This window comes from Geospiza fortis, unplaced genomic scaffold (assembly GCF_000277835.1).
Source record: "Geospiza fortis unplaced genomic scaffold, GeoFor_1.0 scaffold192, whole genome shotgun sequence".
Lineage (NCBI taxonomy): Eukaryota > Metazoa > Chordata > Aves > Passeriformes > Thraupidae > Geospiza > Geospiza fortis.
Window position 1 is genome coordinate 8,805,130 of NW_005054315.1, and position 27,687 is coordinate 8,832,816.

At 38.4% G+C, this 27,687-nt stretch overlaps 1 protein-coding gene across 2 annotated transcripts in view; it reads left to right on the top strand.

Annotated features, from left to right (window-relative positions):
- MGAT4A (alpha-1,3-mannosyl-glycoprotein 4-beta-N-acetylglucosaminyltransferase A) overlaps positions 1-27,687 on the top strand; it is a 73,707-nt gene that overhangs the window by 27,078 nt on the left and 18,942 nt on the right. For both annotated transcript variants that reach the window (XM_005420007.1, XM_031056177.1), the window contains exons 4-11: positions 1,666-1,799; positions 12,832-12,878; positions 13,434-13,547; positions 14,163-14,238; positions 15,609-15,723; positions 23,606-23,736; positions 24,320-24,427; positions 24,825-25,018. In XM_005420007.1, the coding sequence (XP_005420064.1) occupies positions 1,666-1,799; positions 12,832-12,878; positions 13,434-13,547; positions 14,163-14,238; positions 15,609-15,723; positions 23,606-23,736; positions 24,320-24,427; positions 24,825-25,018 (919 nt within the window). The remainder of the gene's footprint in view (positions 1-1,665; positions 1,800-12,831; positions 12,879-13,433; positions 13,548-14,162; positions 14,239-15,608; positions 15,724-23,605; positions 23,737-24,319; positions 24,428-24,824; positions 25,019-27,687) is intronic.

The following is a 27,687-nucleotide window of genomic DNA, read 5'->3' on the forward strand; positions in this document are numbered from 1 at the left end:
CTGCTATCTGCAGTGTTCCCAGAAGGTAACCAGCCCTGGGTACAGTGCAGAAGAAAAACTATGGAAAAGTTAAGCAACACAGGACTCAAATGGCTTGCTGAAAGATGTAGCTAGGGATGTATTGCTTTGCATTTGTGGTGCTTTTATCAGAGAAAGGTAATTTTGTTGAGGAACTTCCAGGCAGTTCTGTTGTCCTGGACTTGTTTATTTAGAAGAACCAAAACCAGGTGCAAGGAAAGTAATAGAGACTTTCAGCAGTTTTATTTTAAAAGATGACTTCTGAGAAGTTAAATACTTGAGTTCTGAAGAATGGTTATACCAGTTTCATTTTTAAACTTCAGTTAGGGAATTTAATCACTCTTGGTGCACCTTGTCTGAATAATACCATGGTTGTTGATAATTTCCCATTGCACTGGGGTTTGTGTGACAATGTTTTGGTAGCAGGGAGGATACAGGGGTACTTCTCTAAGAGGGGCCAGCAGCTTTCCCTGTCTCCAGTGGAACCAATAGCCAGACCAGCACCACTGGAATAACAGATTGAAGAGGGGGGGAAAACTGCTCAAGGGCAATTGCAGCTGGAGAGAGGAGTGAGAACATGCAAGGGCAGTGCAGAAGGAGGGGAGGAGGTGCTGCAGGGCAGAGTCCCCTGCAGCCTGTGGTGAAGAGCATGGAGAGGCAGCTGTGTCCCTGCAGCCCGTGGAGCAGATGCTACCTGCAGCCTCTGGAGGACCCCATATCACAGCAGGAGGATGCCCAAAGGAGGCTGTGAGCCCATGGGAAGGCCACACAGGAGCAGGCTCCTTGGCAGGACCTGTGGACCCATGGAGAGAGGAGCCCACACTGGAGCAGGCTTACTGGCAGGACTTGTAACCCTGTGGAGGACCCACAGTGGAGGAGCCTGTTCCTGAAGGACTGCCGCTCATGGAAGGGACCCATGCTGGAGCAGTTTATGAAGAACTGCAGCCTGGGGAAAGAACTTCCATTGGACATGTTCATGGAGGACCATCTGCCATAGCAGGGACCCCATGCTGGATCAGGGGAAGAGTCTGAGAAGTCCTTCTACTGAGGAGAAAAAAGTGGTGGAGATCATGTGTGATTAACTGAATTCCAGCCTCCATCCCCCATGCCCCTGTGCTGCTGTGAAGGAGGAGGTAGAGAAATCAGGTGTCAAGTTTAGCCCAGGAAGAAGGGAAGGGTGAGGGGAAGGTGTTTTTAGATTTGGGTTTATTTCTCATTACCCTCTGTTCATTTGCTCAATAATAAATTAACTTCCTCAAGTCTGCTTTGAGGGGTCTCTCCCTGCCCTTATTTCTACCCATGAGCCTTTTGTTACATTTTCTCCTCTCTGTCCAGCTGAGGAGGTGAGTGATAGAGCAGCTTTGGTGGGTACCTGGTGTCCAGTCAGCATCAGCCCATCACACCTACACCATAGTCTGGCATGTCTAGGATTGGGGTTTTTTTGTCTTCTGTGTTTGTTCTGAGAATTGGTGTTAACTGTTAGTCATGCTCCTGATGCTGGGTGGCATATTTTAGAACTATTTTTAATTACTGCAATCTCCACCTTTTAAAACTTTGCATTTATTAAGCAATGCCTTATTGCAAGATTTGTTTTCTATCTTGTGTATGCAATCACTGAAAGTACCTTTCTGGTTTGTTTGATTTCAGTTTCCATTGTAATGGGAATACCTACAGTGAAAAGAAAAGTCAAGTCTTACCTTACAGAAACTCTCCACTCCCTTATTGATAAGCTGTCCCCTGAAGAAAAACTGGATTGTGTTATGGTTGTCTTTATAGGAGAGGTAAAATTGCTTAAATTTTTTAATACAATTTCTAACCTGCCTTTAATCACAAGTAACACTCATTTCAGGAACTGAGGAGGATCTGCTTTTTCTTCAAGATGCAGACAGATGACTCTCTCCTTCCAGGACAAGGAAAGTGTCAGTCTTGGGTTTTGAGATACAATCCTGAAGAGCCCAGCCTTTTCTGTTTATCAGGGGAATGGTGGACATGGGTTCAGTGGAGTGGTTATTTTGCAAATCTTATGTTTATATTTAGTGGCAAAGATGTGTTATTTCTTCAACATAAGAATAATGGCTAAGGAACTCTGTTGTAGGGGAGGATTCCTTCCATTTTCTTTGTGCTGCTGCTTAGTCCTCTGTCAAACAAGTGCTGCAGTTGGAGATGTGAGGCACAGATTGTTATTGAATTAATTTTCTGGACAACGTGGATGTTTGAAGCCCAGACCTTTTTAATGGATTAATTCAGTGTTCAGTTGGACTGTTTGTTCACTTTGGCTCTGATTTAGTGGAAATCAAATTTAGGAAAATGATAGAGTACTTTCAAAAATAATTCTGTTAGATGCTGGGAATTGCATGTACCTATTTTGTTCTCGATGCCTTTCTCAGAAGCCTGACTTGGACAGTGGGAAATTTATATTTATGTTTGACCTTCATCCATCTAGCTGTAGTGCTCTGCTGAAACAGTCTTTTTTAAGTCCCACAGATGAAAATTCAAATCCCCAATTATCACTGGAAATTGTTTTAATTTAGTGAGCTGGTGTCCATTCAGGGATGAATCAGTAGAAAATCAGTCATTTTAATGCTTCTATTATCAACATATTTTAAAACTTTCATTGGAAAGTTTGTAAACATTTTGCTTTTATCTGAGAATTGTTTCTTAGTATTTTCTAATGCAAATTGCTCTATTTTCTTTTTCTTGACAGCCAGTCAAAAACTATCTGTCTGGATAGATACAGTTTTTCTGGGAAAAAATGCTTTTAAAACATTTCTTGGTTGAGAGTATCAAGGAACAGAATTCTTTCTGAATTACTGGAATGCTGTGTTTTTCTTAACTGTATTAGTTGGAGAAATTTTATTGCCTGTGAATGTGGCTTATTTTCAAGGTTTAAAACTGAAGTTTCTTTTGTTTTGCTTAAGGAGGTCTGAACTATGAGGTCTGTCTGTTATCATTGGATTCTCTGTCTTCTGCAAGATTTGGAATAGGAATGAAGTGTCCTCAGTGCCCCATCTTTTGTTGCCTTAGACAAGGCATATTGCTGTACCTGGGTTTTCCATAGCTGGAAACTTCCTTCCTTTGAGGTGCTGTGGAATACTCTCACCTTGGGAGTGTTTCTACAGAAGTGACCACCAGTGAACTGAACATTTCAACAGGGGAGCTGCTGCTCCTGTGCCCATGGAGACTTGTGTGGTTACACAGCAGTCACCCCCTGTGTCTTACCTCTTTATTGCACTTTGAGAGCAGTTCTTTGTGCTTATTCAGGTACTGCAAGTCAGGAATGTATGGGAACATCTGAAGAACCAAAGTTTGTATTTTTGTTCTCTTGTAACCACTTGCTAGATTTGCATTTCTTTTTCTTTACTCCATCCAATTTATTATTTTTCCTTCTTTATTCTTGGACCATGTTTTTATTTTCTTAAGCTCAATATCTTACAGTTTGCTTTGCAGTTGCTACAGGGAACTCTCTACATGATTAATATGGTGCATTTAATACTTCATCCTGAATTACACTGTGCTTTTTCTGAGTTATTCTGTATATTTCAGTTTCCTTCTGCAAGAGGAAAACTATAGGTTTAATAAGCATTTTCTCTGGCTGTTTGAAGGAAGGCCTACTCCACTGGTAGACTTCTGTTTCTCCTTAGAAAAAAAGAAGGGCTGTGTCTTTTAAAATAGCCTTGTCTGTCCCCTCTTATCTGTGGCATATCCCAGTCTGAAATGCATTAGATTATTGCTGTCAGTAACACGTGCAATAAGAAGGGCTTATTTAAAAATACATTAGAGCTTTGACCAACTATGCTTATTTAAAAAATTATGTCAAAAGTTTCTAAAAAAAGGTATGGCCTCTGCTCAAACATATGTGCAGTTTAAGTACAGCAAGAAATGGTCATAGGGTGAGGTTATGTAATTTTGCTAATAAGCTTAAAATTACTATCTGTGCCTTGTCTACTGCTTGCAGCAACAACAAAAAAAAGGAGCAGAAGGCTACAAAAGTATTTTTAGAAGAAAATTATAGGAAAACCAGCATTTTAAAAGGATTTGAGTTTTTTTCTTGCTATCTTTATTTGAAAAATCAAATTTACAGTGGTTAAGAAGCATTGCTGGGAGCCATAGTTGTGGACTGTAATCTCTGTGCTAAGCACACTACAAAACTCTTCTTAAAACTGCTATTTTTTTAGTAGTTAAATCTCACTCATTTCTTGTAATTTCATTTTTTACTATAAAACAAATTAGAAGGCTAATGGCCTTCTGCAAACAGCATCAACAGTGTAAACAGAGGAACTGGTAAATATAGATGCATTATGGTTGCTAAATAAAGAGATCTGCATATTCATTTACTGTATGGATATTTCTCAGTAATATAACTGTACACAGTAAATTTCCATACTGGAAGTTCAAGAAACTCTGAAATATCTCAGCTGATGTGACAACTAATCACCAATTTAAATAATTACTAGAATTGCTTGACAGTAAACTGTTCAATTGTCCTAGTTACTGACATGTGTCTGTGTTCTCCAATTGGTTAAAATCACTTTATGGCAGAATAATTTGCAGGTATTCATTAGGATGACTAATAAATAGGTATGATTCATTATTCCTTAATGCTTCAAAATCTTTCTGTTCCCCCTCACTATGTAGCTAGTTCCTAGTTCATATGAGTTGAAAACAAATTATTTAAATCTCATTAACCTGCTTTGTACAAGAACTTGTTTTCAGAATAAGCCATAGACTCTAGGTTTAAGAAATCATGAACTCAGAGTTAAAATTGTTGTCTAGTATTTTTATTTATTAGGGTTTGCAATTAACATGGGAAACATGGTTTTGAAGTACTTTAAATGAACATAGTGGAGCAACAGACATATATAGACAAACACAGTTGAATATGAGAGAAATTAGAATTCTTTCCTGGTATCTAAACAAAATGTTATTTCTTTTTTCCTGTGAGGAGGTCTCATTTACAATGAAGAAAATGTACCTTAGACTTGTTCTAAATATATCAGAAATTATTGGCAGTCCACTTCATTAATCAGAGACTGCACTTAGCACAGTCTTTTGTACAAACAGTAATCAGTGCATGCTGGAAAGACTATAAGCCCTTGATTTGACCAAAAGATATCAGAAGGACAAATCATTTCAGGAAGAATTGGAAGCCACTACAGGTATGCAAAAGCATTTTGCTATTTCTGTGTGCTGCTGATTACATCTGACTAGGTAGTAATTGACCAACCATTTGCTCTTGGATCATTAGGCCACAAGTTTTACTTTCTTACATATTCCTTATTTAAATCTTACTTTGTTGTTCTATGTATGTACAGTTCACTCAAGCTGGAAAATTTTACATATCTTGATTATCTTTAACTATCATTGTGTTATCTCTTTATGTAAACAGCGGCTGCTAAATTAAGAGATGTTGATCTTGAGTAGTGTTTTCTCTGTGCTCCTTCTGTGGAGAATCTTATTTATTATTTCTTTGGAAAAGTTTCTGTCCTGGTTAGGTCAGTGTGACACAAGCACCCAGCAAAGTACCATCCTGTGCATGGATGTGAACACAGCCTTAGCAAATTAAGGTATTGGGTGCATGTACTGGGTCAAATCTTGATGAACCTGTTTTGTAGGTATTGACACTGCACTGCAATATGTAAACCTTCTCCACCAAATAAGCAAGGCTGTATTTTCACCTCTTCTTGCTCCAGGCCTCAATTATAGTTCTCTCTGATCAGCAGCTCTCTAGATAGAAATCAAAAGAGTGTTTTGATTGTCTTGCTCTCAACCTGGATGTATTAGCATCATCCCAGCTACAGAAATGTTCATGCTTTCTGCTAATTGTTTGTGAGCTGCCCCTTCTTGGAACTGTCCTGGAGAGTGTATTCCCAGTCCCTGAAAGATCTGACTGTGCATCTGGAGTCGGAAAAAGTCTTATAGATCTTAGTGTGTACATAAATATGTGTATGTGTGTAATGTATATACATTTTTAAAAAATCAAAGCTGTTATGTCAAGATACATTATCTACACTAAATAACATTAAAGGCATACAGAGATGGAAATCTTTGTTTTGGACATCTCACTCAAAGCTGATCAGGATGAACACACCTTCTTGATACACTGCCAGCTCTTGTATCTGAAAAGGTAGCTTGACCTGTCAGTGAGAATCTGAGATATTTATGCTGTTTTTGCAGTCCCTCTCCTTTGTCACCTAAGCTTTGGTACACAGGAGTATGGACTGCTGATACTGGGCACCAGCATAGGATTTTATGCTTCTCTTTTCATGTCAGTGACTAGCAAAATTTCAAGAAGGAATTAAATCAGTGATAAAAATCTTTCTTAGATCTAAGAAAAGATCCTTGACAGGATTTGAAAACTTGAATGTACCTGAGACAAATTTGATATCTCAGCACAAAGATAAAATCCAGGATTTTGCTCTTTCCCCAAGCCCTAGGCTTGTATGACTGAAATGCTTCTCTGAAATGCTTGCTGAGGTGCACTGGGCCACAATAACTACCTGATGCTTCTGGTAAGGGAACATCACTATTGATAGCAGAGATGTCTGATCTCTCTGGTGACATCTAGGGTATTTGTGAGGTGGGAAGTAGCAGTAATAATCTTATTTCAGAAGCATTGCAGCAGGTGACTTCATACTTGTGTGGTGGACTGAATTGGCACTGAATTTTTGGACAACACTATCAAGTTTTGCTACAGTGGTCTGCCTTGACCTAAAAATTCCTTCTGTCCTCAAAATAAAGAGCACAAATTGGAGAAGGGTACTTTAGACTACACAGCAACTGCCTATCTTCTGGAAGACAAACTGTCCATACCATTTCAACAGTGGCTTCCCAAGGAGAACAAAAGGTTTCCCATGCTGCAAGGCAATATGTGCTGCTTTCTTTCAGACTCCACACAACTACTAGTGGCTGTATGACACTAGCATAACTTGCATCTGAATGTCTGGTCTTGCATTGTAATGTGATGCTTTTTGCTCTGGCTGGCCTTCTTAAAAACTCAGCTTGTTCTTTGACATGCTGTTGTGGTTCACAGCACAATCCATATGGATATTTGCTCTCATGATTGAGGATCTGACAGGCAGGGCACAAGGGTAGGGAGAAAGAAGAGTGGAATGCTACAAGAGTATACTTGTAATCCTGCTATTGCTGCCAAAGGCTTTTGCATTATGAAACCCTCTCCTGAACTGCTTTGGGTTAATCATAGAAATGACTGGAGACAGAAAGAAATGTCTTGCCTATGTGGTGGAGGGGGGAATTTAAGGGAGAGATGAAGTCATTAGCTCATGTAGGACACAGGCTGCATTTTGCTTATGTAACATTAGCTGGTTATGTTATGACAGTATTCTCATTCCTGTTTCTTGCCTTGCTACTTGATCTCACGTTCCCTGTATTTAACTTGAACTCCCCGCTTCAGATTTGAAACAAGACACAGTATTCCTGAATATAATTATTTTTCAGCTGCATTTGTTGAACTCTAAAAGATGATACTACCTTTTTCCACAGGTTTTGTTTATATGCATACACTACTGCAACCACTGGAAGCCACTGCTGCACGTTTATTCCTTAGGGCTTTGTCTTCACTGCATATATATCCCAAAATATGTCGAAATGGCACATTAGGGGCTGTTTTTTTCCTATGAAAATTTTATGCCTTTTATATAGGTAATGATACTTATATGTACTTTTACTATTTCAAGGCAAATAAAAGTGTAGTCTGCCTTTTCTGAAGGCTGCAATTTTATATTGCTTGTCATTACATGAAATACATGGTAAAATTATCCCACTCCTGTTCTATGGGATGATGAAAGATCAAGCAAAATTGTAATTTGTAAGCAATGAAATGACCACACTATGCAGATTAGCATGCTTGTTTCTCAGGGTGTTCTTGAATAATGTAAGTCTTGCTTCTAGTAGATTTCATTTAAGAATTGAGATCTGGATAATCTAGATAATCTAGTCTAAATAAATTTCCAAGATGGTGAAAGTCCTCAAGGTCAAGAATTTAGAGGAGTAGCTGAGGTCTCTTGGTTTGTTAAACTTTGAAGAGAAGACTGAGAGGTGACTTCATCACAGTCTGCAACTTCCCTGAGGTGGTCAATGGAGAGGGAGATGCTGATGTCCTTTCTCTGGTGACCAGTGACAGGACACATGGAAATGGTGTGAAGCTGCATCAGGGGAAGTTCAGAATGGACACCAGGAAAAGATTCTTCACAGAGTGGTCAGCCATGGGAATAGGCTGCTGGTGGAAGTGGTCGTGGGACCGTGATTGTCAGAGTTCAAGAAGCATTTGGATGATGCCTTTAGCCGTATAGTTTAGTTTCAGGTAGTCATTTGAGGAACTGGGTGTTGGTCTTGATGATCCTTTTGGGTCCTTTTTAGCTTGAGAGATTCTATGATTGCATTTTTTTAATGCATTTGCCACTTAGGACAGTAAATCAACTTTTGGTCTTAAATGCTGTGGTTTTTCTTACATTTTTAGACAGTCTACCTTCTGTCATTCTTGAGGGTATGAATTTAACAGTATGAAAGGGTTGATTCTTAAAAGAAGAAATCTTGGTTTTGTAGGACATTTGGCTAGCTGTTCATCAGAACTTTTTAACCTCTCACTTTGTCTGCTAGCTAATGTAGTCTGCTGCTTTGCTATGCACACACTCACTCATAAAAATCAATCAAGAAGTTCAGAAAGTTCACTGATACTCTGGCTCTTTCTGTGTTTGTTGAGAATTATGATGTCTGTTCAGACTAATGTTAGAATAATCACAAATTTGATGTGCAGCCTTGCCAGCACTTCAGAAAAGTGTTTTAGAGAATTGGAGTACAGCATTTTGCAAAAACAGAGGAAATTTTTAAACTTTTTTCACTGACAATCTGCAACTTCAGTTTGTTCTACAACAGATTCTGAGGCTTTTTTAAAAGAGAGATTCATCAAAGCATTCTACATGTATTTGTCATCAAAACTGTTGATGTAAACAGTTAGACTTTAGATACAGCCATGTTCACTGGCTTATGAAACTCCACAGATCTCATAAACTAGAATCTTCTTTTCTTGTTGAAAGTTTAGATAGGCTCAAGGGGATGCTAATGAGCTACCTTAAAGATGAGTCTACTGTGGAATGTTAAATACACAAAATCACATCTGTCTCAGGAAGTAACCTGAACTGAAAGTACTTGGAGTGTGGATGATAGCAGGATGGAGTGTTGTATGTGCTTGTCTTGTTCTTGTTCTTTGCTATGTATCATTTCATGGCTGCCTTTGATGGAAGCAAGGTGCTGATGGGAATCAATCCTTGGTCTGGTGTGAATAAAGGAAGATGTCTTACTTCAAGTGTTTTGCATTGTCTTGAAGATCAGTAATTTCATATGACTAGGAGGAAAGAACAGGCCAAACGATTTGAACTGCTGATACTAAAATAACCATCCCTACTTAAGCCTTTCATTACGAAATTCTCTGAGATCCACTCACCAGGACAAAGTTCTTTGTAAGGCTTCATGTGATTCATTGATAAGATATATCCTTGTGGCTGGAAATTATCTTTGGTTGGGGCCTAACACAATTTTGCATTTAATTGCTTTGAAGGGATTTATTCTTAAAGTATTCATTGGTGCTTCTTTTTTAGGGGTCCAGAATTCCTAGGGTTTTCTTTTAATCTTCAGCCTTAGGAGTTTTAGTAAGAAAAAATGATAGTTTTAGGAATGCCTTTGGATTTGATAGACAAAAGCATTGATAGCTGTATTGTTGTGATCACCAGCAACATTTCACTTCAATAGGTACAAGCAGCACTGATGCCATGAAACAGATTTTAAGTTCATCAGGTTTACTCCAAAATCAACCAGATGATTTTTGCTGGAAACCTAAAGAACAGTCACACATTTTCTTTCTTGGCGGCTTCTTTTTATAAATCTGGATTTGTCTTGTCCTGTTTAAGATTATTGGAGATGAGCAGTCTTGTGTCCTTCAGGTTGATAAAGAGGACCTCGTATCTTATTTTGTCAAGGCAGTAAACACTTCATTCCTCGAAAATGGGGAATAGATTTTGATTAATAATGAATTTTTTTTCCTGTTGCTTTTAAGCTGCTGATTGAATTTACTGATACTGCTTGAAAGATCCTTATATTTAATTTAGCTATTCCAGATTTCCTTCCACTGCTACCCTGCAAGGTCTTCTGTCTACTTAACTCTTCCCTTGGTATAGTCACAGCTTGATCAAATCTGTTGTGTATTCTCATTTCATGATGTTGTACGAATTAACATCAAAGTACTACCTTCTTGGGACATGTCCATGCCAATGGGTGTTGGCAAAGATCCTACCTATTGTTAGACTGGGCAATGAGAGAACTTGGTTGTCTCTTGAAGTTCTGATGTAGAAAGATGTTTTGTGTTGAAATACTGGTTCTGAATCTCATGTGGAGCTGGTAGATATAAATACAACTGCTTATTTTAAAATGATGGCAGAATACAGTGTTTTAATGCATTGTGAAAAATGACATCAACTCTTCTCATCTACGTGTTCTTTTTCTCTCTAAAAGTGTCATCTGCTTTTGCACTAGAGTGATACAGTGATTGCTGATTGAGAAGGAAAAGTTGCCTACTAAGCCAGCAGTGGTATTTTCTGTATCTCATGTTCATAGCAGCTACACAGACCTTCTTGACTTTTTGTGGCAGCTGAGATTACCATATGAGATTGGAAGACTTCAAGCTACATCTTTTTGATGTGATCCTATTGTGATTGCAGCTCTGACTGGGGGAACTGCCAGCCTTTCATGTGAAGCGCACAAACAAATAGTGGGAAGTAGGGAGATAACTCTCTTATTCCAGACTTTTTTTTTCTGATTATGGTGTTTTCTGTACAAGACTGTAAGGTTTTACAAGCAGTAGCAAGGCTTCATGATAGTCTGGAAAATAGGTCAAAACTATGTTCCTGCTAAGGAGATGTGCACTAAGGCACAGGCTTGCGATCAAATATATGATTCCAGTTGACATGAAGTTTGGCATTTATTTTAATCTCTGGAAAACTGAATAGAAACTAGCTGTGTTTCTGCTGAGTGTGTGTATGTAGATATATATAAATCCTATATTTTCTATGCAATTTCAGTATGGACTGTGTTACACGTGTTGGAGTTCTTAATGCTGGACTGAGTAATTGAAATTTGGCATGCCAACTGAAATGCGAATTTTTGTCTTTTCACGTGATGATTGAACTGCAATTTCTGTGTTGTTAACATTTAAAAGGTTTTGAAAAGAGAGGAAAAGAAATGCTTCAGTTAAAGATGGATATACTAAAATTATTTTTAGGTAGTCACTAGGTTGCTGTGATTTGCAGCTGTTACATGAAACAGAAAAAGTTGTGTAACTCCATGCTATTAATTAAATGTGTATAAACAATCCATAAAAGTATTTAAATAGTGATGTATAAAGGTCCATATGGACTTGTGAGTCTCCTTGTATGCAACACTGTGCGAGATGAGTTTTAAATTGTGAGCACCTTACCAGCTTACTAAAACTTCTGCCCAGCATTAGGCATAGCACTTAAAAGAAAATACTGGTGACAAAATTACAAGAAATACTTTCTCCTCACGTGTTCTTGTGGTATTTAAAATCTGCTTTTGGAAGAAATCCACTGCTGTTGTTATCCTTTTTGAAAAGCGTGCGTCACTGGCATTATGTTTGATTTCATAAAAATAAATGTTTAAAAAATAGAAATGGTGATTTTTTTAAGATCAAAGGGTGAGCACCTTTATCAAACAAGATTAACAGTTCTATAGAAAGGCTTGGGAGGGATTTATTCTCTGTGTATAATCCTTTAATGATATCCTGTGTTACAAATTCATCAGAAAAAATTTGAACTGTTCCTTTGTTTCTGGTATTTCAAAGACAACTCTTTCTCCAGAATCCTCATGAGCCAGAATCTGGGTTGATTTATAGACTATTCTTTTCAAAAATTTAAACAGTATGTCAAATCATTAAATTAGTAAGTGTAACAAAGACCAGGGCTTTCAGTCACATTTATGAGCAGGGCTTTCAGTCCCATTTATGAGTTCACAAATTCTCTTTTCTTGGAATGCATGTGTACAGCCAGGTTGAATAATTGCCCAGTGCTGGGAATTTAGATGATCTAGACTCTTCCAGAATGTCACAATTTGTATTTTCACCAACAAGTAATTTTTAGAATTGTTGCATCTACAAGAACTGAGCGATTGATGGGATTGGTTGTCTCTCAGATTTAGTCTCTGATGCAAAAAAGCAACCCTGGTCAGAAAGGTGGCAGCAGGCTCACTGCTCTCTGTGGTTAGGGCATTTGCTTTAAATGCAAAGCTTAGGAGATGCACTTTTGAAAGAGGACTCTGTGTGTGTGTATGTGTGTGTGTGTTTGTGTGAGTGCGTTCAATGCATTGTTTTCCAGAAAGATTTCATCAGTAATATTTTCTTATGTATTATTGTTATTGTTGCATAATAATATTATGAAGTTCTTCCTAAACAAACACTCCGTGATCATTTTGTCATCAAGAACGTGAGTTTTAACACTTTTCTGTTAAGTGTAGGTATGAGATAATTATTCCCCTCTGTTTACGAAAAATTTCTCATATTAGAGGTAAGACAGAGATAATTATTCCCCTCTATTTACAAAAAATTTCTCATATTAGAGGTAAGACATAGTTACATGTGTGTTGTTCTTTAATTGCTCCAATATCTTACACAATGAAAGTGGTTTTCAAGGACAGCCACCTGCAATGTTTATTTTACTTTGTTCTTTTGACACGTAATTCTAGAACTATCAAGTAATCTATTCTTTTTTTTTGTTTATTTTTTTTCCCCAGACTGATCTTGATTATGTTAACAGTGTTGTTGCAAGCCTGGAAAGAGAGTAAGTTGTAGTTTTAATTGGGGATTTCTTAGTTTATTGATGATAAAATAAATCAGGTTGTAATGAGCAATTAAAAATATTCTGGAAATAAGAGGTCATGCATTTTTGTCTTGTGGAGCTTTGGATTTTTGAACAAAAAAGTAAGACAAATTAAGAGGCAGTGATTCAGTCAAACTGCAAAACAGTAAGTGGGATTAAATTATTTGATGCACCATAAACAGATGGGATTGTTTACACATGAACGGAAATTTGTGACATCTGTGTTAGGGCCTTGTATTCTGTATGTTCAAAGAGAACTGTAGGATAAAAATCACTAGTTTCTCTGAAAAAGCACAAAAAATGTTGAGAATGTAGTTTGATTCTGATTGGCAGAAGGTGATAGAGCTCTGAAGGACATGCTAAGGAAAACAATACTTTTTTCTATACTACTGTTCTTCTATATGGCTCATTTGAGCAAGTCCTCATACCAAACACAACAACTGCTCCAACAGACAGCGAGCAGGAACTACAGGACTCAGAATCTCTCGTGTGACTTCAGGATGTTTCCATTGACAGGTTTTCTACAGAGATCAATTCTGGCTTGGTGGAAGTAATAGCCCCTCCTGCAACATACTATCCTGACTTGACAAACTTGAAAGAAACATTTGGAGACTCAAAAGAGAGAGTGAGGTAGGTTTATTCCCCCAGATCTTTTCCCATCTCCTCCCACACCCACACTTTGGTTGTTTATAAAACGGCAAGTGGGATGTGAATTCTTGAAATGTTTTCTTACTGTAGTTCTTGCAAGTGTGGGGATGCTAAAAGTGTTCTGTGAATCCATCTCATTCTTAGCTACATGCTGCTCTGTGCATGATCAGAGTCCATGCTTGGTTGAATCCATTTAGTGTTAAAATCTGGGAGGAGAACTGAGACTTTTGATATACTTTTATTCCTGTATGTGGACTCTTTCATTTGCTGGTTTTCTTCATGAAATACAGGGTAAAACCCAGTAGTACTTGTTGAGTTACCATTTTAAATGCACATGTGTTTTTAGTGAAATGTCAGGTAGTTGTCACAAAGTCAGGTTCAAATTAAACCAGTTTGATGTCTGTATTAAAGCATAAGGTGAAAGCTTTGTTCCTTTTTTTTTCAGAGAGTGGATTTCCTGAGGGAACAATGCCAAAAGCAGCTATCCTAACATTTCACTAATATGTGTCATTCTTCTTAATGAAATTTACTTTATATTGTCAGCTTGTATTGAAATAACAGTTTTTCATAAACCGTAAGCTTTCAATTTAATTTCAGATGGAGAACAAAACAAAACTTGGATTATTGTTTTCTTATGATGTATGCCCAGAAAAAAGGGGTTTATTATATTCAGGTAAATTTTTCTTCTTTATTTTGAGACAAGTTTTCAAATGAGTCTCTGGAAATTATGTTGTTGGACACATCAGAAGGCCCTACACAGAACAGAGAACTTGATCCTGTCATTTAAAGAGAGCATTAAGTATGGTGGTTATGGTATATGGGAAAGTAACTTGAGCAGGATACTGTCTCACTGTCTCTGAAGTAGAAAGTAGTTTATCCTATGTCACTTCTCTTAAGAGGCATAGCAAAAAAAAAAAGTGAAGGAATCCAAACAGCTTAACTATTTTTTCCTTGTCCCTGAAATGAATTATTATTGAGTTGCCTAGGCAAAAAAAAAAAAAAAAAAAGCCAGCATAGTTTTTTTGTGGGAATGAATGAAGCTAAAATCTATTTTTATTTTCTTTTGAAAGTGCAGTGTCACTTTAATATGACTGTTGTGTGTAGACATGGAATTTTTTAAGAGGTTTCTAACAACAGAGTTAAGTAGTTCTTCACTTTAGCTCAGAATTGTTCCTATCATGTGTTTCTGCTTTGAAGTAGAAGTCTTACCTACAGGTATTGCAGATTTAGTAACTGCACTGATGATCTTTATTTAGATGTTGTGCCTGTGTCCTTGGGGTGTAAAGTCCCACCCATCTCATCTAGTTTTCACAAAGCTATGCTGACTCCTCTCTGAGAGCTGTTGGAGTCTCAGCTCTCTGGGAAGCTGCAGAGCCAATAGCATGTGACAGTCTGCTTTGATACTGAGAAGTTGCACAAATATTAGTGCCAGCACAGGGGGGAGGGCATGACTGCACTGTGAGAAAGGACGGGAGAAGCAGGATCCCTAATGCAGCAATGGCCTTACAGCACTTACTGTGAACTAAGGGGATGTAGCACCCGGTGTTGGCAGTTCTGCAGCCTGGACTAGGTGGTTGTGGACTGCAGATATTGTATCTCTTAGCCTCTTGTCTCAGAGGAGGAACCCTTTCAGTGCTCTTATATTTGTGAGTAAGCAGTCACATTTGTGTACAGATAATACAGATATTAAACTTGTTCTGATGATGCAGACTAACATTATTTCATGGATGTTTTTCCTTTGAAGAAAGAAGCTGGAAAAGCAATGTTCTAAAGTAAGAAGTCGAGATCTGTTTGTGGATTCTTACTCGTTTCTGTATTACTTTTCCACAAGGATTCTGTATTAGTTCTCCACAAACAGACAGACTGATCCCTACAATAGTTATTCCAGGCTATGGCATCTATGTTTTATATCAGTGCTAGCATTAGAAATACATGGCTATGTGTTAGCAATATAATATAAGTTAGTATTTCCTAGCTGTACTTTTTTCTATTGCTTTGCTAGTGCTTTTTTTTAATGTTGATATTACTTCTACCTTCCTCTAGCTTGAAGATGACATTGTTGTCAAGCAGAATTATTTCAGCACAATAAAAAATTTTGCACTTCAGCTTGCTTCTGAAGATTGGATGATTCTAGAATTTTCTCAGCTGGGTTTCATTGGTAAGAAAATGTTCACTTTTGCACTTTGAAAGAACACATTCATATTTAAACTGTGAATTAATAGTGATCTAACTTCAAAGCTTTCTTCTTTGTACTGGAAATAGACCAAGAAGTAGAAATTAATTGCCTTTTTTTGGAACTCTGGTTTAGCTCATGGTTGTTGCTTTTGCCCCTCATTTGTTTCATATACTTTTGTATGATAGAGGCAAACTCCAAACTGTTGGAAAAGAGGGCAATTTTATAACCAAAAATTAATTTATAAAAATACTAACAATCAAACTGTGAGGCATGATTTATTTTTAATTTAGCTGCTGTTAAAACAAAAATGTATTTGAAACATAACTGACTGAAGAAAGAAAAACCATGAAAATTAGCTCCGCCTAAAATAACTTGCTGTTTGTGCCAAAATTTCCAAGAATTAGCAGGCCTCAGTTTGTTGCAAAGCCTGCTCTATCTCCATCTTTCTACTTCATGAAGGAGGTTAGGACAATCTGTTCCTTTCTAGATGCAGTCAGTCTATCATTTGCAATTAGCAACAGTGAGAGGACTTAATGCAGGATCTTGGGTTGTGGATCAGATGTCAGGATGCTCTGGAAATTATGGTTCTTTGCTTTTACACTAGCATCTTTTCATGGAGAGATACTAGACTTAACAAAAAAGCAGTGATAGAGAAGTTTGGAAGAGATTTTAGAAATCAAAATGTTATTCCATTACTACACTAATGTGTCATGATCTTTTTAAAAGCAGCAACCTGGAGATATGCAAGGAAAAATCAAAATCTGGGGCAGACTTTGGAGATTCCTGTGGCAAACACAAATTGTTCCAATATGAAGTCTGTAAGCTGAGTTCAGAACAGAAAGAAAATCCTATGTGTAACAGACAAAAGTGCAGCCCTGAGTTCTGTCATTCTCTTGGAAATTCTTGTTGTTCTCTTTCCTTTGGATCTACTTGCCAGAGAATGGCTTCATTTTTAGCTCAGTGACCCATAATGGTTGTACATGAACTAAGAACGTTGGCACTACTTGAATACGTGCTGTTCTGTGTCCAGCTCAGCATCAGGTGGGCAATAGTTCCCTGACTTTGGGGGTCTCAGAGGTTGCTGAAGTAGAAAGGAAAACAGAAATTATCCCTCCTACATGCTGTGTTAGGGTACAGAATGTAGACTTGGTAGACTTGCCTGCCAGTTCAACCTACAGAGACAGTGGGGAGGAGGAAAGGAAATGGGGCAGAGTGAAGTCTCCTTATATACCTGGCCATCTCTTAACTGCTTTGGGCTACCATCAGAGATACACTGCTGATGAAATAATTATGGAATTGGTTCTGTGGCCTTAGAGGTGGGAGAAATAGGAAATTATGCTGCCTAGCATGGAAAAATAAGAAGTTAAGTAGTTTACTGACATCTTGCCCTAAATAAACTTCTTGGTTGGGGAACTCCTCACAATATTCTGTTATGTGTTAGCAGAGGCTGCTTGAATACAGCATTTGGTAAGACTTTGTTTCTGCTGTTGAACAGTTAAACACTAACCCAGACTCAGCCCACAATTTGAGTTTTAGCTCCAGTCTAATTGCACTTTAAGTGTAAATTCTCTATGGAGTCCCTGGGCTATAGAATTTACATCTATTCTACGTTTGCCTGATTTAGTAGTAGAGTGTGCTCACTTACAAATTGCCACTCTGCAAGAATGACGCATGAAATGTGCATAAAACCAACTTACACTTTAGGATGTGTGCTGTCTACCCCATGCAGTTGTATTTCAGGTCACTTAACTTGCTTAGTATTTGTGTATTTCACCCCCCACCCCTCCTTTCTATTCTCTGTGCTGTTGTAGAGGGCACAGTGTTTAAGCCTGGTGGGGTAGGTAGATAATTCTTAATACTGAGACTTGGCTTAAACAAAAGCACAATTGTTTGTTTTTCTATACTGTCTGTATACTTCTGGGCAGTGTGGGCTCTGAAAGTAGCTGTAGTCAAATTTAGTTGTTAGCTCCTGCTGCTTGCATCCCTGTTCTTTGTTCCTTGTTTCATATTTGTTTGCCTCCTTTTAACTGGATGATATCAGTAGAATTTCAGATGCATTTAGCTATGGCTACAGATCTTAACGTTGCTTTTCTACTTAGAAAATTAAATTAGATTTTTTTACTTCTTCCAATATAGGTACTTATTCTGTTTTTAAGGTTTGAGAGAAAAATTAGTATTCATAGGAGCAACTAAAACTTTTGGCTCTGGTACACATTGGTGTGCTATAACCATATATTGCTTGGAAATTTTATGCAAGTAATGTAGATTTTTCTCATCTCTGCTATCCCTTTATGGATCTTGATGCAGACTGATACTGTAGTAATTTGGTAATGCAGATACCTTTGGGAAGAGCAACAGTAGTTTGTAACTAGGGATCAGTTTTATGTGTAGATGTCCAAGAAATGATGTCGAGCACTGAATACATAGAATCATAGAATGGCCTGGTGTGGAAAGGACCTTGAAGTCACCCGGTTCCAACCCCCCTGCCAAGGGCAGGGCCACCTGTCCCTAGCCCAAGTTGCTCAGAGCTCCATTCAGCCTGGCTTTGAACACGTCCAGGGATGGACTATCCACAGCTTCTCTGGACAACTGTTGTCTAGATGCTACTGATTTAGAAATAATCTCTCAAAAGAGAGGTGGGGTTGATTCACTGCTAGCTGTTGGAAGCCTTGTTTAGCTTTCAAGATTGCAAGGTAAAAATGTGGGATTTTTTGTCATAGTGTATTTCTGTACTGAAAATCTAATTTATGCAAGTGCTACATGAGGAAGTGGCAAATGTAGCTATTTAGGCTGACAGCAGGATTATAGAATTCTGTCACCTCTGCCACAGAACAGACGTTGCTTCCTTTGGTTTTTTTTAATCCTGAAAGCACAGTCTTAAGTGCTGTCAAGTATCTAATAAATAATGGGTGAGATGAATCCTGTTTCCTTAAGAAACTCTGGGGAAGGAGATGTATCTTTTACTCTTCTGGATTCTTGTTTGCACTGTGAGACCTGTGACATAATGTAGGAAAGTCCTACTGGCTTTTTATGAGGAATAATGATTTGTCTTCCAACTGCTTGTGAGCTGAAGTGTTCTCCAGAGGAACTGCAATGCTTGCACTGTACCTATAATGCCAGCTGTCACAAACATTTCATGCAGTGGTCTGAAATGGCCTTTTGGTTGTCTTGTGCAGTTCCTCTGAGTCTTATTGTGTCCTGATGTTTTAAGGCCTGTTGTTTTGATTATTTTAAGTTGTTCTGATTGCAGTTTTGCTCAAGCTGTGCACATTGTTGAAGTTTGGGAAAGAGCAGAGCAAGTCAAACATTTGAGCTTTAAATAACTTCAAAGAGATTCTGGTTTTAATGCCAGCAATTTGCATATCATTACCAGGGAAAGCATTGAAAACATCAGCTATGGCTAGAATATGTGCTTGCAGGTGTAAAATTATTGTTGGTGTAGACTCAATATTTGTGGTGCTCATGTGGAAGAATTAAAACGATTTAGATATTGGCAGTTCAGAGAACTAGAAAACAAAGTGTTTCATTTTGTATGTGTCTTGTATTTGCCAGCAAAATGCTGAGATGGCCAGAATAATTCACTAAGGATGGCCTTTAAAAGGACTGAAAAATGAATAGAAGTCTTGTCAGGACACAGTAAATCAGAAAGTGTTCCACAGTTTGGTCTTTTTTTTTCAGTCCTGATTGTCATTTTTGTCAATATAGATAAATAAATTGGAGAAAGTCTACATTTTGTATCTCTAGAATTTTATGGAGCAAAATTTTGCCTTTGTCTCTTAGTTCTTTCAGATTTTGGAGTTTCTTCACAATGGTAGGTTGTGTGTGCCCAGAATCCAAAAGCTCTGAAGTTTTGTCAGCAAAGTGTCCTGGATTTATGTCTGTCCTATGTACTGTACCAGATGCATTTACATGGTGCAGGATGAGCCATTGCTTCAGTTCTTTCTCAGAGTTTGCAGTTTGAGGCAGCGTGTGTTCACTGCAGTGTTTTGCTTAGGTCTCTTTGGCTTGATGATTTCTGGCTGCATATTGGGGATGGCCAGTGGGCAATCCCTAGGCTGGACTTGGGTGGTGTCTCAGTGGTTCTGTGCCTCACAGCACTTTGCTCATGTGCTGCTGCATGGGAGCTGCAGGACAGAAGGACCTCAGCAAATGTTGCTGCTGGTTCTTGGGCTGTGGCTGTGCCCTAGGGAAGCCAGGCTGGTGCTGATGCTGCTCTTGGTTAGGACAGACTAAGCAAGGGCTTGGTTGATTTGGATTCAGAGGGGATGAGTATTGGATCTGTGCAGTAGGAGTTGTACTGGGCTGGTTTCCATTTCCTGTGGCCAGTTAGGGATCCAGAGCTTTGAAGACCTGTTTAAGCAGAGACTTCACTGCAAAACTCTGGTTTTGAGCTGAGAGACTGTTTTGATGGAAAAAAGAGGACATGGATCCATGGCAGAACTGCTGTGCAGGTGATGTCCTGAGACAGAAATGACAGATGAGTGAGGTGATGTTATACAGAGGGACGAGGGGCTGGGACCAAGCTGTGTGTGGAAGGTGGTGACAGCATTTCAGAAAGTGGAATGGGGATGTCTGTCCTTGATTACTGAAGGAAGACAAGGGCTTGTCTTGGGATCAGGGTGTTTCTTGTTCATCTTTGCTCTAGTGTTCATTAGGAATTAACATGAGAAGATTTGTCTCCATTGTTGAACACTTCCATGGTGCTGTGAGTGCAATGCAGAGAAGCAGCTTGGGTCTAAAGATGCCAGTGCAGGTACAGCTGGCTCACCTCTTACTCTGACTAGCTGCAGTTGGATGTGTCAGAGTGGCTTGGTTGGTTGGTTGGGTTTTGTTTGCTTGTTTGTTTTTCCCTGCTGTGCCCTGTGACACCACCATGGCAATTAGATTATTCCCCAGGTCTGGGGTGGTTGACTCATGGTGCACAGTAGAGTGCCAGCTTAAAGGAAACTGCTTCTGAGCCTAGATACGTTTGCCATATGGAGGTAAATAATACATTGATATCCTGTTTCTATTTTATGTAAAATTAGGATCACTTAAATTAGGGATAAGAGTAAATTCCTACTCTTATCTTCAGTCTTGTTCTCAGTTTACTTAATTGTAGGATCCTATACCTTCATGCCAAGTTCTCAGTGACATGGTCTGTGAATGAAGACAAGACAATAATCTTTATGTTTTTAGAAGATGAACTAGTCAAAGGAAAAAATGTCAGTGTGATTCTTCTGCTCTGTCCTTGGGTAGAAGAATAAAAGGATTCTAGAGCATCATGGCTGTGTATAGATCCTGGAAGAGGCGCTGAGATTAGGGCAATATGTGGGGATATTTCTGTCTTCTGACTCTCATTGTATTGTGCATCTCTCTGACACCACATGGAAAGGTGCACTTTGTATGGAAACAGATGTGACTGACAGACTGCCTCAGCAGTTGTCACCTAGAAATGATGGTTTCAGTCTCATAAAAATCCCAGAAACATCTGATTAGTCCCATTTTTTAGCTGGTGTTTTACCAGGGCTTACAATATTTTTCTCCTCTCCTGCCCTATGCCATTGAAAGCAGTAGGCAGAGATGAATCACCAGAAAAATTGGGGTCTGTTTAGTTGGAAGTGTGACAAGCTGAAAGCTGTTATTCTGCATGACTATTTTACACAACATTTAACTAATCATATGATTGTTTCCTACCCATTTTTAAATATTTACTTCCACAAATAATGTTAAACAATGTACTAATAAAAATAATAACATCTTTCTGATGTCTTTTAAGAATAAAGCTTTGCAATTGTCCCTAGCTTAGTAGGTGTTGTCCCTTGTGTAGTGGGAGTTTCAGATTTTAGTTATAGAGTATTTTCATGTGGAGATACCTATTTGAGGACCTCATTACAGCAGCAACTTAAAAGTGATGACAATATTTTGCTTTGTAAAGGGCTGGATGAAAAGTTTCTGCAAGGGACAATGTTGATATAGCAATGTCAAATCAGTTAATGTTTTATCACATTTACTTTTGCACCCCAGTGTGTAAATTGTCAACTATAATGAGTATAGCATCATTCTAACAGGTGAAATAACTGGTACTTCAGTCAGATGTTTCTTCCATATTTGTTGTATGGCATGATGATGTAGTCTAACTCAGACACCTCCAGACTGCTCTCAGAGTTTCCATTGAGTATTCTTGCATTGGTTTTGTTCTTATCCAATTTCACACAAGTCATAAAGAAAAGAGATTGCATTGGAACTGCTTTCTGAAAGGGGCAAGGCTCTTCCAGTGATCTCCTCTTTGTGTCTACTCCAGCTGGTTTTCCTAAGAGTAGAGAAAATATTAGAACCTCAACTACCTGTGGAACTTGTTATTTAGAAAGTCTGTGGAGTGGAAAAAGTGGAAAAAAACCCTCAAAACATTTCCTGTGCCTGAGTGCTGTGTGTTAGTGTGTTGTACAGGACTCTGAAATGTGGATAGACAGAAGCCTTGCATTGGAAAAGAGCTTTGCTGGCCTGTGATCCATTGTTGAACACATGTCCCAATAGCCCATCCCTGTTTAGTCCAGCACTGCCCACATCTCAAGAACATCTGCAGAACTGAATCACTTCAGCAGATCTCTTCCTGAGAGATTCATTGTTACATGGTGTCTTTCTTCCTTGCCTTCTCTGTTGTAACTTGGCAAAGACTTCAGAGTTCATCTGCAAACCTTTGATGTTTTCTGAATCTGCCTTGAAATCTGGAGCTGCCTTTGGGATTTTAGCTGGCATGTGGTCATAGAATCATTTTGGTTGGAAAAGACCCCAAAGTTCATCAAGTCAAACCACTAACTCAGCAGTGCCAAATCTACCACTAAACCGCGTCCCCAAGTGCCAGATCTACACCTTTTAAATACCTCCATGGATGGTGCCTTAAGCATTCTCCTCAGCAGCCTGTTCCAATGCTTCAGTGCAGTCCCTGCAAGCATTCGTCAGTCTGTCTTCAGCCTTGGACTGCCCCACTGCCAGTTGTGTTGCTCCTGTAGCAGTGTTTTCATGCAAGGCACCTTTTTCAAGTGCTGCATTCAGGTTGACACAGTAGCCCCATGTATTGGCCACCTTTCTCTTCAGACACCTCTACTGCTAAAGGAGTGTATTCCCCAACCACGGAGGTGATTGCTCATATTGATATTAGATAGACTTTCTTCATCAACAGTAAGTTTCCTTCTTTTGCAAAGGCCTCCTTTAAGCCTCACAGTCTGCAGGATTCCCAAGAATCCTTTTGCACAGTGCCACCCAGAAGTCCTGCTGATGGCCTATGCACTGCAGAAAAGAACGCAGGTCACTGGGGGATGTCTCTTTTTGAGTTGCACTGTCTCTGGGTATGTTCTGGTATCTTCCTTCTTTCCTTTTGATTTCCTGCCTGGGAGGTTCTGAAGTTAGCGGTAGGTGTTGCATCTCTGCTTTCTGTACCTGCAGAAGCTGAAACTGTGTGACTGGGCAGATAACACTTGCAATACCCCTTGTCTCAGGGGCTTGAACCTACACAAGACATGGGGAATAACAGATGCCAACCCATAACTCTTCTTTCTCTTAATAATTCAAACTGACAATTTCTATTCTTAAGGAGACTGGTACATTGAATACAGTGGTACGTTGGTACACTGGTACATTAGTGATACATTGAATATACACTGAATATTTTGATAGCACCAAGATATATGATAAGTTCTTGTTTGAATAGCTGTTTTATTTAGTTGAAAGGTATGGAACTTCTAATAACATTGAAATTTCAAGTTGTTCAGTGCTAATATTTCTTGTCTTGGCACAAATGTTATATCTGCTATCTCATTTATTTCAAAAGAAAGTGTTATCTCTAATCTAAAGTAACTCCAGTTATTCTTAATGTCACCCACAGGTAAAATGTTCCAGTCTCCAGATATCACTCTTATTGTAGAGTTCATATTTATGTTTTATAAAGAGAAACCTATTGATTGGCTCCTGGACCATATCCTCTGGGTGAAAGTGTGTAACCCTGAGAAAGATGCTGTAAGTTTGTTTTTATTATAAAGCCTCTAAAATGTTTTTATGATGATGAATGAGTTAAATTTTGTGAGCTGAAAGGCAGCATAGTGTATATTATGGTTACTGCATGCTCTGTAAGAGTCTTTCTTCCTGCCAAGATTATTATCTCAAAAAGAACTTTAGAAGGACAGTTCTCAGGGGCATCATAGCTGTTATTGCTTCAGATTTTGGAGATGGGTGCAGCAGGATAAAAAGCAAAAGTCTAGTAAGATTCTATGTGTAACAGACCTAAAATAAATTTGTACATCTGAGAAGTTCTGCAGGATGTCACTGCTTGGGTGGCAGTCTTGGAGAAAGTTACAAATGGGGAATAAACTTCATATTTTGACCCTCCATTTCTCAAGAGACTCCCTTGCTGAATAAACAGGTTCTGTGCAAGGACCTTGAACATTATTACATTTGCACAGCAATCATGTAGATTTCTGGAATGAAAACAAGAAAAACTGCATAAATAGGCCTAGGTTCTTACCTTGTGTTGGTTTTTACTAATGTGTTGTTTTGTTTTTGTTTTTTATCCCACCCTTACCTTTTCCCCCCACCATTTCAGAAACATTGTGATCGACAGAAATCTAACCTACGGATACGCTTCAGGCCTTCTCTTTTCCAGCATGTTGGCCTCCACTCTTCTCTAGCTGGGAAGATCCAGAAACTCACAGTTAGTAGAAAATATTTCCCTTCCTTTACAGAGCAGGCTGATTAAGTGAGAAACATTGTGGAGAAAAAAAGCCTTTTCTGGTTGTCTTGCATTTTCAAGCATGATGTATATTGCTCCAGCTGGAATTAAATCTGATACAAACTGGTTACTACTATAAAGTAGAAGTTCTAGTCCAGCTTATTTATGTGGATTTTTGCTATGGGATATTTTTTCTAATTTTTTTACTTTAATGGAATGTCCATATTACTGAGCAGTACAAGATCTGATGCACCCAAAATGAGTAATCCATTCATTTTCCATTTTATGCCAATGTTTGTTTTAAGTGTAACCACTTGGGAAAGGAACATAATAAACAAGGTTGACTGACCAGCATGATGTTTGTCTGTCTTTCAATTAGGATAAAGACTTCCTGAAACCATTACTGCACAAAATCCACGTGAATCCTCCTGCAGAGGTTTCTACATCTTTAAAAGTCTACCAGGGGCACACACTAGAAAAAACCTACGTAGGGGAAGACTTTTTCTGGGCTGTCACACCAGTTGCTGGAGATTATATTCTCTTTAAATTTGACAAGCCAGTCAATGTAGAAAGGTTAGTAATTACTTGCTGCTGGTCTCATATATGAAGTTGCTTGTGCCAAGAATGCTTTAAGGTAGAATTTGGGGCCGTCATTGTAACCTAAAGCAAAGTGGTGTAGAACATTTGGAGTTCAGCTGAAACAGTGATCATTGCTGTTTTCCCTCTAATTCTCTTACTATGGTAAATTTTGTCTTGCTTTTAAATTTTCCTTTTCCTTTAATCTAGAGCCTTTATAAAAAATGTGCTGCAAAGCCTGTGCTTCTCTGATGCAGAGAATTTAAAAGAAGCCAATTTGGTCCTATTTGTATTTGGTTAGTCTGTTTCTAATTACAGAGCAATTGTACAGCATGGTTGAGGTACAGTGTGTTGTGCCCTGTGGCCTGGGTCCCGTGGTTGTCCAGATCAGAAATCTTGCTGGAGCCTATAAGGATGTCCCCAGACCTGAAAGCTGGGGACTCTGAAGGACAATATTTTTTAAGATGTAGCTTTAGGGCTTGAAACAAGTCACTGTGCTAATATTCCAGGTTAACCCATTTAAAAAATATTAAAATGCAGCAAAAAAGAAAGGGGGATGTTTGCTTTCAGAATACAAATATCTGAGATTTGATGGGGGACTAAAGATGACTTCTTTTCAACTACTGGTCAGATGAATTAAGGATAATCAAGGGTAATTAGCAATATAGAGATTAGTCATCCTTTTGTTTTCTTGAGACTCATTTGCTGCTTTGCTGGCTACTGTCTCACCAACATAGTAATTCAAGATTTATAAAATACTTGGTTTATTTAATGTCCAGTTAAGTATTGCTATGTTAGTGGATTCCTTTTCTCCTTACTTCACACACCTTATGTGTTGTTTCTTTTTATACCAATACCTATTGCGTTGTAGAACAAAGTTTCTTTGAATCAATTTTACTGAATGTTTTTCTTGTAAAGGAGACATTTTTGCTGTCCTGAACTGAATCCAATTAGTCAACTTGTGTACCTTGGTACATAATCAAAGGCTAAGTCTCCATCTTGGCTTAGCACAACAGTGATGATCAGTAGTTCCCTTGTGACTATGTTGTTCCAAACTAGTCTGACCTGTGAAACTCAAGGTGGTTGTCTGAAATGTCAGATTAGTGTCTCAGTTGATTGCTATGCTTTGAAAGACTCCCCTGGTTGGCTGTCCAAGGTGCATGTGTGGAGGAGCACACCTGCCACACCTCCTTGGATTAAAGGCAAAACATTTTTTCTGTGTCAACAGTTGAAAAAAATACATATTTTTTATACCTGCTGCCTTAATGCTGAAGGGAACTAGGGGAATGAGAAAGTACTAATTATCTGTGTAAAAGGTGGGAAAATAATGGTCATTGTTGTGCCCTGGAAAATTGTAGCCAGGCCTTAAGGTAGTTATGTCCACCTGCTGTGTTAAAGAATAGTCTTAGCTATAGAGGATTATATGTTTTGTTTTTTGGGGGAAGAAGAGGGGTTTTTCAGGGTCTTGTTTTGTTTGGTTTGGGGTTTCTTTTGTTTGTGGGAGTTTGTTTTGGGGTTTTTTTTGGGGGGGGATGGTGTTTTTTGGAGGGTTTTTTGTTTGGTTTTCTTTGTTGTTGTTCTGGGGAGTTTTGTGGTTGTGTGTTTTTTGTGGAGGTTTATTGGGTTATAGGATTTGTTTGTTGGTTGGGATTTTTGTGTTGGTTGGTTTGGTTTTTGTTTGGTTGTATGATTTGGGGGTTATTTTTGGTTTTTCCTTGTTTGTTTTGTTTTGTTATTTTTATTTATTGAAGAAATGCATTTTAGTTTTAGAAGAATGAAACATCTTCCATTCTTTTGCTTCCTCAAAGGAAGTTCACAATTTTGAATGTTACTACCTATTCAGCTATCATTGTAAGCCATTTCAAAGTTTAATATAACTTGTAGCTTCTATTGCCACAGTGTCCTCAAAAATACACTATTTTACCTTTCTGAAATCAGTGACTAATAAGATTTATAGATGTTGTAATTTCAAATTATTGGGGACCTGTTTGTCTGTGTAACTTGAGCAGCAGCTGCAGAATTTGGCAAGTGCAGGTCTAGTAGAGCAGTGGAGTTTCCTGATATTTCAAGGATGCTTACTGAGGCAGTCAAAAATAAAACTGTGACTGGCAAATTGAAACACAGAAAGGGGAAAATGGACCAAGCATTAGAAGATTTACCTGGTGGGGAAATGCATCCAATGGTGGGAATTAATAGTAGAAAATACACTTTTGATAGCAATCTTCTGTCTGTGAAAAGATGCAACAGGCTTTTTCTCTTTTCTTTTTCTCTTTTAATTATTAGAAGAGCTCTATGAATTTAAAGGAAAATTTGTCTGCCAAGTCAGTTTGAGGTAACTGCTTAGTAACTGCCATAATAAATTTGTGATGAAGAAGTTTTTTAATGGAAATACTGACCACAGCTCAGACTGAATAAATAGCACATCTATTGCACCGTGACAGAGCACTGACTTGTTCCTGTAGTTTATTTTTCCACACCAAATGTTTTGCTGAACTGATTTTGAGTTTTCTGCAGTTCAGTAATTAGCTTTCATTAAATCTTTAAATATTTTATTTTTGAGATCTGAGAATATTGTCAGGGATAACACTGTCAAGGATCTCTTAACTTAAAGTGAGAACTGAGCTCACTTCACTGAGCAGAAAGTAGCATTTGTTCCTATTTTATGA